The sequence below is a fragment of the Gadus morhua genome, chromosome 12, assembly GCF_902167405.1.
Source record: "Gadus morhua chromosome 12, gadMor3.0, whole genome shotgun sequence".
Taxonomy (NCBI): domain Eukaryota; kingdom Metazoa; phylum Chordata; class Actinopteri; order Gadiformes; family Gadidae; genus Gadus; species Gadus morhua.
Genome location: NC_044059.1, coordinates 21,381,101 through 21,394,222, shown reverse-complemented (window position 1 = coordinate 21,394,222; position 13,122 = coordinate 21,381,101). Strand labels below are relative to the sequence as shown.

Sequence of the window (13,122 nt, the reverse complement as noted above, 5' to 3'; positions counted from 1 at the left end):
CGGCGTCCTTATGCTTCCTGCCGCTGTCCCAGCATGTGTTTGTGTCGAGTGCTTTGGCTTGTCTCCCCCCTGCCTGGAAATATATCAACTACTAAGGAAAGTGTGTCATTTCAAATTCCACTTTCTGTTTTAAAAACTTACTATGGTATCAAAAAATGTTTTTCTCATCACTTTGTTTTTGCCATTGCCATTCTCAATTTGTATGTACAAGGTTTTCAGCATGTTTTTCTCTATGAAATGCAACGATTGTAAACCCCAGCCCAAGATATGGCCATGGAAACTTCGGTGATTGAAGGTCCTCGGAGTATGGGTTTATTTTCTTTCGTTTTTCCTTGGAGCCGAACCGAAACCTTTTAACGACTAGTTAGAGCTTTTACAGCAGTGGAGCATGATTTATCTTGTAAATGTAGGTATTTGGTGGGTTTTCCTCATGCTTGTTATTTCACCCTCTTGAAACACACTCGGCATTGAAAAGACCCTTCTCACAGTATAAACTGAATATAACTAATGAATATTAAATTACGATACTTCAGGGCCTAATGTCATGGACAGGATGCCAAAGGCTATTGCTGCTAGCCCTCTGGGACACAACACACTGCATTCCATAAATCTTTTTAGCATTGGCCTTCAATAGCTTGAGTATGCTGAGTATTAGGAGCGATTCACTTAATGGTGCATGGAAAATACTTCTAACCCCTTTTTCAGCATAGCTGCTGCAATGCTGCTTTTTGATTTTCGAAGAGAATTCAACCTTTTGAAATCCTGAGTCTTGCAAAGAATGAATACCATTTAATGAACTGTCAAAATAATTAAAGAATACTTCAAAACATTCCCTTCAGAAAAGTATACCAGCGTTAATATTCCGTTTGGTGTCTCCCAAGAATGTGTCTGTTCTCCAAATATCATTGAGTACTAGCACATAAAAAAATGCATTGATTACTCGATTACTTTTTTATTTTGTTGCCCTTTTTGCTTTGTGGTTTCAAATAGGAATTAGCCAATTAGCTGCTCTTGCATCATCAATACTGCAAAAATGGTCTTCCTCGTCAGTTCTGTTCTTTCTTTCTGTTTCAATGTGACACAATACATGATTGAAATTGCATTGTCTATATTGTTCTGATGAGTTGTCATTCCTTTATTGACTGGTGAATTGTAATTAGGCATTACCATAACCTATTTTTACTGAAATGGCCTGTGTCCGGGCCTGTGCCCCCCCCCCCCCCCCCCCCCACAACCGAACACCGGCGAGACCTGTCTTTGAACAGATCGCAATACTACTGCGCAAGGTTTGTAGGGTGTTGAAGTACTCTTTTAAAGAATCCCACTCTTGAAAACTTTTAAGCATTGGTGTTCACTGAGAGTCTGATTTTTGCCAGCCTAAGATAAGACATAACCGATTTGCAACTTTAAGACCATTGTTAGCTAAACAAAAGACACTTCCAACCCGAAACTAATAATAATATAACTTTTTATTTATTTTTTCGTCACTGTATTATGCAGAGCAATTGCAATCTTTTCCTCATCATTTGAGCTACAAAAACTATACATCATCCACTGATTCCAACAGTCCAAACCATTTTACTCTGTGACAACTTGCCAGACTGGAAGCAAATAACTTTCAAGAAGAAACACTTTTTCTTTTTACAACCAAAAATTCTCTCTGACCGTTGCTGTGTTTGATTGCATAAAACCACCATGTGTCTTTGCACCTAATCATTACAATCAATGGCCCTATAGTACTATAGGGCTACCAACTGATAATGCACTAGGTGGTATTCAATCCAAAACAGGACCTTTTTATTTCAGGCGGAAATGAAATCATCCACTTATGCTGTGTTCTAACTCACCAACCATGTAGTAGTATCCAACTTCAATAACACAAGGTGAAGATCTCGGAGGTGTTATCTTTCTGTCAGTACCAACATTGCATTACATATTATAGCCCTTGCAGTTCTGGGGATATCATCTATTTTCTTCCTTTTTCGAAAAAGGCTATTGAATGGTAGAATCGAAGAAAATAATAGTTTTGGATTCATCCCGTCGGCTGGTTTCAACTGGTTGCACGGTCAACAGGTTTGTAAGATACATTTTGATGCCTGAATCCCCTGCCTACTTTTCAACAGAAAATAGTGTGCTGAAATTCTCAAATGTATGGAGATAAAAAGCCAATCACTACTTGAAAAAAATAGTCATACACTATCAAACTTCTGCTCGTAATAGGTTAACAGTGATAGATAGAGGACTCGGCTGCAGAGGCGTTAGATTAGAGGTAACATGGCTCCCCCAAATCTGGTAAGAGTTGAATTGGAGAGCACACCATACACTTTGGATAAGGATCCACAGGTACTAGGGTGGATAGAGGGCAATTTCTTTTACTTGGTCTGCCCCTGGGGTAGTCTTATCAAAGTTGAACCAAAGTGCAAGGAGCTGGAGATTAGAGGAGATGGAAAACGGTGATGGATGTGACTGGCTTCTCTGCAAGGGTTTCTTAAGTTCTCTGCAAGGTAGGCTCTGTTCCCTCGATTGGTTTCTATTTCTCTCTGGCCATTTGAGTAACTGCGTTGTTTCGACGGTGTTGTGCACAGTGTGTCTTGGGTCGGCGTGTGTTGTGCCTGTGTGGTTCATTGCCAAAAGCACAGGTGAAACCTCTTGGGTGTGTAGAGAAGGCTGCAGTCGACCATTGCAATACAAAGTATTGCTCATACTAAATATGGGCTTGGAGGGCAGTTTTTTATTTTTTTACAGGTGGCAATGTTTGGTATGTAAGTTCAACACATTCCCACATACCAGGTAGAACAAGTGCAGCATAAAAAAGGCCTATTGTTTTCACCCATCGCATCATTTTGTTTCACTTTCAATGTCAATATTTCGAGGCTATATATTGGCCTATATTTGTCATCATAATTCAACAGTTATTCCCCATGGATTAGTTAATTAACTAAATAAGCCATCCCAAAAAACATGAGGCCAAAACACTGTAGCACATTTCTTCTTATACCTCAATGATTGCTCCTTCATCAAAGAGCAAATGCTGCAGAAAGTGCTGCTCATTTGCTGCTGTCTTGTGGTTTGGATGGGGTTCGGGCTGGAGGGGGTGGTTACCACAACTGTCAGCCTAGCAACGCCTCTGTTGGTCCAATTATAAATTGTATTCCCAAGACCGCCTTGTCATCAGGAAGGGGTTTGTCTGTGTAGTTGGTTGCTTGGAAGCCTATTGGTGCGAATGTGTACGTGTATCTCTAAGTGGGGGATTTTTGTTTGTTATTGCTATGCACGGAAATATATATATTGGGAAAAACTGGTCCTATAACTCCTCGTTGTTGCATATCTGATATTAATGATCTGATATAAATTATATAAAAAAATGGCCCAAATAATCATAAAGAAACGAACAAACATAAAACACTAGAAAAAAGCAGTTTCAATGGCCACGTGATATTCAAATGTGCTCTTGTCACACACTCACACCCACACGGGCATACGCACATACGCACATCTTTGCTCTATCAGGGGCCTGACATTTACCAAAATGGCATCCTTTATTCCATGGGAAATGCTGGAATTCATAAGTAGGCCCTAAAATCTTAAACCTCCGATTATAATTGAACCTTCATAACATTTCACGTAGCTTGTAGCTTTAAATAACCTGGAAATATCTGTAGTCAATGCTGATCGATAGTGATTTAAATAATGTTATCAATAAGGTCAATGACGGCCAGCGCAGATGTCTCTTTATTTACAAAAATATTTGATGTAACTGTTGACACTCCTAAAACCCCTCTTATTCACGCCACCTATCCAGCTAAGCTTCTCCATTGACACTGGAATTTCGAAATTCAAATTTTGAAAGCCTGTTGACAAACAGGTAGGGGTATGTAATCTTTTGAAGAATGAAATAACAGATCCAACACAACAGAGTAACTTTTTATAAAGTAATGAATGACATCTACAACGTTTACCAGATCCACCACACCAGTTTATTTTCCAACCATCTCTCAAGCACCGAGGATGGAGGCAACATGCCAATAAACTGATGGCCTCAGAATTAATGCTTGGCTCCCCGCTTTGGCAGAGGCTGAAATTCCTCCCAGTGTCAATGCTGGATAAGAAGAATAAAAGTGAATGCTTTTCATTACTCAGGTTGTGCAGAGCGAATGAATAGGGGAAAAAATCACATATTTCTGAAATGGAGGGAGGGAGATGAGATGACAGCTCAGGCAATCGAGATGCAGTAAATGTGTTTTGCGTTGGCCTTAGAGCACGTAGTAGTTAATTATTTTCACAGAGATTGGAAGAGATTAGTTCATGACAATCTTACTGTTGATCATAATGCTCTGGCGGTCAAAGCGAACTTTTCCCAGCAGAGGAGGGTTATAATCGGTAGAACAACCATAAGAGACAATGGCAGAAGGTTGCAGAGAGAGAGACCGAGCGGGGGACATGGAGGAGGCTCTGGATTGGATTGCCGAGTGAGTGAAGAATAACTTAATTAGCGAAGGCGAGAAATTGGCATCAGCGATCAAGTACAAGCCGGCGGGCAGCACCCGCTGCGGATCAGAATCAATGGAAGATGGACGTGGACCGTCTCATTGATCAGGCATACAAACAGAGAGGCGGATGAAGATGTCCAAATAATAACAATACATTTCACTTTGCACAGCGCGTCCTGATGTACGACATGTTAAAACGAAATGAAAACTGGAACTGAATTAACTGAACGGCTGAAGAATTGGCGGGATCCTCATGGCAGGAATTGGAAGACCCCAAGATGGGTTATAAAGATATGGCTGCCTACCAGACCCACCGAGCTAAAAAAAGTCTTACCAGACAGTTGTGGTGTTAATACATTCCCAAAAAAGAGAAACCCCAGTATACTCCACTAAAAACGATTGTTTAACAATATATGATATATGATGTTGTGTGGCTCTCTCCTCTTGAACAGTGTGTGTCTATGTGTCGGTGTGTAAGCCTGTGTGTATGCACATATGTGTGTGTGCATTGGCTATGCAGCACTGTTAGAGCATTACTGAGTAGAGCAAGCTCTTGTGTTTCCACACACACACACACACACACACACACACACACACACACACACATACACATACACATACACACACACACACACACACACACACACACACACAGTGCCGGGCCCAGCGGCTTCTTTTAAGCACAAATGGATTTTATGGAGAAATGAAACGACTCTTCCTTTCTTCCTATAAACAATATTGCTGGGGATTGAATCAGGCAGCAGTCAGCAGGGAGGGGGGGGAAACAGATGAGATATGACGAGGGGATTGTGGTAACTAGAGAGGGAAAGATGCTGAGTGGGAAAAATGAGGAAAGAGATGCACACATTAATTGTTGTGTTAAAATGTTAGCGTGTCTTAAGGTTCAGACATTTTCACCACACTTAACCACATAATAACCCTTTCTGTTATGGATGAGTGAAGAACCAAAAAGGAAAAGAACCTTTGCTCCTTTTCAAAGTCTGCGTTTTCAGAAATATCAGCAGCAATCCGGAATCCTATAATTACCGCTCGTTTCTATGACGATAACTTGTCCTTTCCCCCCCCCTCCACATTTTCACCCTCTGACCCCGTCTCCAATGGTGACGGGGCCCTGGCCAAACCAGACTGGTAGAGTGTAAAAAGTTCCTCTAACTTGCATAAGAATTCGACCAGCACATGGACCTGGTGGTTATAATGGAAAATTCTCTCCAGAGGTTGATTTGCTGTTTGTCAAAAGTAATGTTTATGTGATTGAACACACATTCATACTTTTGCGCAATTTACCCACTTTCTATTTTAGTCCCTCCTCCATCAGGCTGGTGAAATCCAATTTTGTAGCACAGGATGTTGTTTTGGTGTGTGTGTGTGTGATTTTGTTGGTGTGTTGTCGTGTGTCCCCAGTGGAAAGTTTAAACGTGTGTCTGGATCAAGGCCTTTCATTGTGAGTGGTGACAAGATTCAGCTTTTGTGTGGTTGGCCTGTGGCTTGCCAAAATAATAGATTCTAGTAGCGTAGAAAGGAAAATAACCCCAATTGTATCAGGTGATATACTAGAGGAAAGATTGATGGATGATTCTATTGTTCTGCCAACATTGCAGAAACGCTCCATAAACATCCTGTTCAAGCTAATTCATTCTGACCTTCGCCTCAGACAGTAAAATACTAGGTGGGAATCACTACTGTTTATCTGCACACAAAAAACGGTGCAAAAAGAAAACACTGCATCCCTCAATTAATGCTAGTTTTATCTCGGGTTGATGCCAGACTGCACTCATTGATGCAGATGGGCGGTTTTTAAGTAAAATGTCCCAGGCCATGGAATATTAGATTTGTCAAGCCATGAGACTGTTAGCTGTGAATCCCCTGAATAGCTGAATATAGGGCTGGGCGATATGGACAAAATCTTATCACGATATGAGTAATTTTATATCACGATATGGATATATATCACGATATGGTATTTTTGAAGTAAATTAAAATAATAATTGGCTTAAAATAACCATACTTCACATTTGAATAGTTTTTTATTTTATTTTGAACTTGAATTTCCATGTTTACAAAGGAGTAAGTAGGCAAGGCAAGGCAAGGCAACTTTATTTATATAGCACTTTTCATACACAAGGCAGACTCAAAGTGCTTCACATATAAACATTGTCATACAATAAAATAAAATAAAATAATAGATAAGTAAAAGAAAAACATATGCAAAGAAATGGTTAATATAGAAAAAGGCATTTTAGTATTAAAAATAAAGAAAATAAAGGCAAAGTTAAAAAAGCTTTTTAGAAAGTGCAATGTATTTAAGATTTTAGCAGAAAGCTATAGCAAACATAAAAGTCTTCAGTCTTGTTTTAAAGGTGCTCAGAGTTGGGGCAAGTCTTAAATCCTAGCGAACAATCTGTCATTAACTGCAGTGTCATATAGTTCAAACATCTTGTAAACATTGAACTGTTATTTCAATACAAATAACATATATATATATATATATTAGAGCTGTCAAGCGATTAAAATATTTAATCGTGATTAATCGCATTAATGTCATAGTTAACTCTAATTAATCGCGATTAATTGCAAATTATTTTTCTATTCTAAATATCCCTTGATTTTTTTGTCCCATAATTCTTCTCATTTTAATTCTCTTATCAACATGGTGAAGTGCATCGGCTTGCCTTGTGCAAATGATTTTTTATTGATAACAACATTGGCATATACACTGATCAAAACAGGACGATACAAAAAAAGAGCCTATAGTGCAATTAAACGACTGCTTTGAACAAATGTAATTTGAACATAGCAGTCAGGCTACTGCTTCTTTGTTTTGAGCCAAAGAAAAAAAAAAAAATATATATATATATTTTTTTTTAATATAAAATAATTGCCTTAATTGCGCGATAAAAAATTTAACGCCGTTAAATTTGGTTTGCGTTAACGCCGTTAATAACGCGTTTAACTGACAGCTCTAATATATATATATATATTTTTTCTCTCTCTGTATAAACGATATGGCCAAATCTCTCCCGGTAGACACTTTCATATCGTCCACGGTATGATATCGCCCAGCCCTAGCTGAATAATTTACGAGATCACGATGGATGTTATTTTAACAGCAGAGCAAAAAAGTATGTCTTTGCAGTTATCTTTATTGATGTCAATTTTTTTTCATTGGCTAATGTTGGCAAGTCCACCAGTCTGTAAGCTATATGTGCCAATTTATTTGTTTAGCCACATCTCTCTGACACAAACACACACACACACACACACACACACACACACACACACACACACACACACACACACACACACACACACACACACACGCGCGCACACAAACGCACACAAACACACAAATAAACACAGACTGCTCATTAGCCCTAATTGGCCATGACAAATAATCATTTGCAAGCACTGCTCATCCAGCTAGTGTTTGGCAGCCCCTCAGACCTTAAGGTAAAACAATGATTCCCAGAAGATTGTGCTGCCTCAGGGTCCCACTCCAAACTGCACATGGGTTAATTTACCGGGTGGGGCCTCAAACCACTACAATGCTTCAAAATTTTAGACTAGATTCTGTTTTCCCCCCGCGTCCACGTGTAGATTCCGATGGCCAGCTATCCCAGCAGCCAGTTAAGGCTTGAAGCAATAATAATGGATCTGATTGCTGTTGAAATGATGGTCCCTCAATTTCATCCATTAAAATCTCTCCCTTTCGTAAAAAAAAACATGGTGTTAATCTAGGGCTGCTCGATTATGGAAAAAATCATCATCACAATTATTGTGGTGAGGATTGAAATCACGATTATTCGAACGATTATTTTTGAGTTTGAAAACATGACGTGTTTATTCAGCATGTCTCTCCCGAAATCACTTTGTAACTGAGAACATGAAATTTCGTCTTAAAAAAATACACAAAATGTTTAAAAAGAAAATGTTCAAATCTAATTATTGTCCAGAAATGTATCCAGCTGTTCTTTCTATAAAACATTCAATGAAAAAAAGAAAAAGAAAACGTTTGACAGTGACATCGAGATCGAGATCGGAATTCGATTAATCGCACAGCCCTAGTGTAACCCAAAACACACAAATGCTTTTTAACACTAACTTTTATTTTCCTTTCGTTCATTATTTTTACTTTATTGCCTGTCTCGCATACAATATTCCCCTGAAGGAGCGCAGACGGGGCTACAAGACAGCATCAGGCAGCTCACTGGAGGGTTGCTTTGCAGTCTGCATCACATCTTAAGCCTGGCTTAAGGAGCTCAGAGTATCCCTGTCTGGCTTGACTTTCGTCTGGGTATATACTGACTCCCTACTTTCCTCCCTCCATCACTCCAATAGAGTGTGGCTGAGTGGATCTTGGCTGCTTCCTTAGGCTACTCTATGCATCTTCATCTACCCAGGTGCCGTCATTGAAGTGTGTGCGTGTGCATGTGCGTGTGCGCGCGCGTGCGTGTGTGTACTCGCACAGAAAGACAGACAAAGCACATACATCAGGTAATGTGCACAAAAATGCACACAGGTATGCCTGAACCCAGCCCCCAATAATGATCCTTTGAATTGATAGTACATCTCATCAGAGTGTCATTTAAACATGTTTTCAAAGCCATGCTATTAGCCCTTTTACCTAAAACTGATATGTGGAGTGTGGATGGATGAGGCTGGTTCAGGCAGCCTCACCTGGCCCGAGTCAGACTTATTGGTCTCTGGGGCTGGGTGAGGCTGCACACAGGTTAAACCAGTCATCACCGCACACATTCAAAGACATCTCCTACATGGAAGTATGGATGATCATCATCTGTTTGTATCATTAAACTCAACCTCTACAATCAATTGGGTTTCAACGGTTTTTCAATCATCAGACTGTCTCCTCGGTGGGGTGTAACAGCATTGACATTGTTACAGTATAATAGGCCTATGTTCAAGCTGGCCCATTTCTAACGCACTCGCGCACGCACCACGCATGCACCGGCACACACACACACACCGGCACACACACACACCGGCACACACACACCGGCACACACACACACACACACACACACACACACACACACACACACACACACACACACACACACACACACACACACACGCACACCGGCACACAAACACCAGGACTCACTCACCCACTCACCCACTCACTCACTCACTCACTCACTCACTCACTCACTCACTCACTCACTCACTCACTCACTCACTCACTTTTTAATGGGAGGGAGGGGAGCGGAGTGTAGCCGTTTGGTCTGGAGCCGAGGCTATATTTGTACAGGTTGACGGTACAATATATTTTACTACCTGCGGGGAGTGACGGTTTGCCTGGGTAACCTTATGCCGCCGCAGGGCATTGAAGTGAGCCCATAACGACGCAGAGTCGTTAAAATAATTTATATGGTTGAATGTGACTAGTTAGACAATGCTATGCTGCTCAGTACTCATATGCATATGCTGTTGCTGCTATGGCACCAGCATTTTCCTCCAGGGATTAATAATGATTTATCTTATTTCTTCTTCTAAGATAGATCTGCTGGAATGGAAATTTGTGCAACACCCTATGTGTTTGATTTAAACCTTGAAGTTAAGACTTTTCAACAAATGTTGATTAAGTTGAAGTCTATGTGGAACGCTCTCCTCTATAATCACCGTCAAGTGGGAAAACAGACGGGGGTAATTACCTTCTAATGGTGTGGGCGGGTGTGTGTTTGTGTACTGTTCAGTCTTTAAGCGCACATACTGATGCCTTCACTCACTCACACTGGGTCATCCCGCACTTCTGACATTTAAAAGACACCATAGTGAATACACTAAGTGTACCTGTCATCATGGTGTGTGTTCATCAAAACTTGACTGTCCGGTATCTGCTCTGTTATTGACATTTCCCAGTGGTCATCAGACCGTGTGTGTGTGTGTGTGTGTGTGTGTGTGTGTGTGTGTGTGTGTGTGTGTGTGTGTGTGTGTGTGTGTGTGTGTGTGTGTGTGTGTGTGTGTGTGTGTGTGTGTGTGTGTACACAGTACACAGTACACAGACTGATTTATAATGTGTAAACCGACTGTGACAGAGGTGTGCTGACCGTGACACAGTTTGCTCAGCGGCACCATTTGTTACTCCTGTCTTTATTGTTGGTGTGAAGTTAAGAGCGCTTTGACCGTTGTCATGGAGCTCGTAGAGAAGGCTCCCTTATTGATCAATCGCCCTAATTGATGTCACCCTTTTTTTCATCCATTATAGACAAAACCTTGCAGAATATATCTATATATATATATTGGAATGGAGTTTAAAATGTATTTTGATTGTCGTCTATCAACTGAAATCTGAGAATGCAAATTTAGATAATTGATTAATCGTGATTACAAATAAGTAAGTACAAATAACAAACATTTGCTGGTTAATGTTGCACTTAAATCAAATATAAAGTTCATGAATCATTATCAGATAACTAGTTTAGTGTTTTTTGGCTGCTTGTCAGATAAAGTCACTTTGGATCCTGGTAGCTTGTGATGGCATTTGTTATTATTTATGACACTTAGACATAGACTAAAGGACGAATCGATTAATCAAAAACGAATCGTTTGAGTAATCCACTTTGAAAATAATCGTGAGTTGCAACCCTTATCCCAACTGTTTGAAAGAGGAATGTGTACTCATCCAGCTCTGTCCTCTACTCCTGTAGTACGAATTCAAGGTGAAGAACATCAAGAAGAAAAAGGTTAACATCATCGTGTCGGTGGAGGGCGTCAAGGTGAACCTGAGGAAAAAGAAAAAAGTGAGTGGCATTGTATGTGTCTTCGATTTTAACATCTTATATATTTTTTTGTTCTTAAAATATTTCACATATCAATAACAAAACATTATTAATACCAGATGGAACTTTTTGGATTAAAGTGTACATATTGTAAGAATTTTATGATTCTTCAGAATATCTCTGTGTTTTCTCTCTGCACGCACACACGTACACGCACACACACTGGTTTCAGCAAAATGGTTTCAGCAATTCTATTGACACTCTCCTTATGTTTGATTTTTCAGAGCGTGGGACACTTTAAAAACTATTTCGAGCTTCATTCAACCTGTAACTCCTGCTGCTCAGCCCTTTAGCAGTGACAGGGTTTTCAGGGTTTCCTGCAACCGATTCTGGAATTGGTTGTGACGTTCCAGCAGAATATGTTACATGAAATCAGAAGTAATTTCATTTTCTAAACTCATGGGTTTTGACCAGAGTACTTCCATGTGTATCCTCTTTTAAGTGAACTCTCTCTTATCATCGGCAGGAGTTGTGCAATCTCCTAATCTTATGAAACACATTCTGATTCATTTCCTATACCAGGCTTGCAGATTGATGCCCCTTGAAGTTCCACATCATTAATTGAACAAACGAAAATAAACATGCGGAACGCAGCATGGCAAAGATCCAGAATATAACATGGGAAGAGAAGGGGCCAGGACCTGTTTAAGAAGAGTGAATAAAGAGGGAAGAAGAAGGGAAAAGTACAATAGATCAATTAGTCGATGAGGGAAAGAGAATGGAGCATTAGTTGAGTAGAGAATAAAAGTTAAATTAAACCACAAGGAAATTGTAACCTCCTTTTAAGGGGTTGAGATGGAAATAAGTCTGCAGAGATGAGCTTAGTGCCTGGATGCTCCCAGATTTTCAAACCAGAGAGAGAGCAGTCTAGACTCAAGCCCCTAACTGGACCACTGAAGATGATGGACTGCCCCGTCAGACAGACATCGGTTTGCCCCATTTTACTTAACGCCAGCTCATCAATTGCTGTGTCGAAGGCGGTTTCAGAAGAAAAAGGCTGCTGGCAGGGAGTTTAGCAGCCTGCCTTGAGCCCCTGTCGAACATCTTGGACATTGTCCCCGTCACCTGTGGAGATATTGAATGAGCAGTGTAGTGAAGACTACACCACTGTCACAAAAACAAAGAGTTGCTTTCAACAAGGATCACGCAGTAGGCCTTGAAGCATTTCATTCATTGTGAAACATACAATTCAGAACAAACAGCCTTAGCTGCTTCAGCCTGTAAACAGACGGACCTTATCAACTACTATCGCTAATTTTCATAAAACATAAATTATACACATTTTATCAGGATCATAACCAAGAAGATGCAATAGTTTTGATCGGCTTCCAAGCTAAAACCTTTTACCTGCAGGCCAGAGTGTCCTAATGGAACTGAGCGGGGAGGTCTTCATTACACATGCACCATGCACAGCTCAGAGACCCCAAGACGAGCATATCGCCTTCCTCTCCTTCAACCGAGCCACGAGTTACTAATGGATGGGCCCAGGGGCGCTCACCTGTGCACGACCCAGGGCGCACAACGGCGATAAGGAGAACAATCCCTTGGCTTGATCCCCCGAATAGCTTCGGTGATGAAAAGGTCTGACTGTCTGAAATGACGTCTGGCCTCGGCCCTTATTTTCCCTCCTTTCTTTCTTCTATTTTACCCATTGTTGTTCGAAATGTCAGCGCAACCGATTGGGGAGGCCATTCCCCCTGCGTCTCCGGCCGGCGGAAATGAGGGAGATGGAGTCGCCGGAGATGGGGGGTGATTGAAGGAACATCGGGCCGGGTCGATGCGGTGATCTATGCGCCGGTGTTACTCGCGTGCGT

General features: G+C 40.8%; 1 protein-coding gene across 4 annotated transcripts in view; it reads left to right on the top strand.

The window, feature by feature from the left end:
- Positions 1-13,122, top strand: part of nos1apa (nitric oxide synthase 1 (neuronal) adaptor protein a) — a 97,083-nt gene that overhangs the window by 24,315 nt on the left and 59,646 nt on the right. For 2 of the 4 annotated variants that reach the window (XM_030372636.1, XM_030372638.1), the window contains exon 3: positions 11,177-11,269. In XM_030372636.1, the coding sequence (XP_030228496.1) occupies positions 11,177-11,269 (93 nt within the window). Of the gene's footprint in view, positions 1-11,176; positions 11,282-13,122 lie in introns of all 4 variants that reach the window. The other 2 variants (XM_030372635.1, XM_030372637.1) reach the window with 1 other exon arrangement.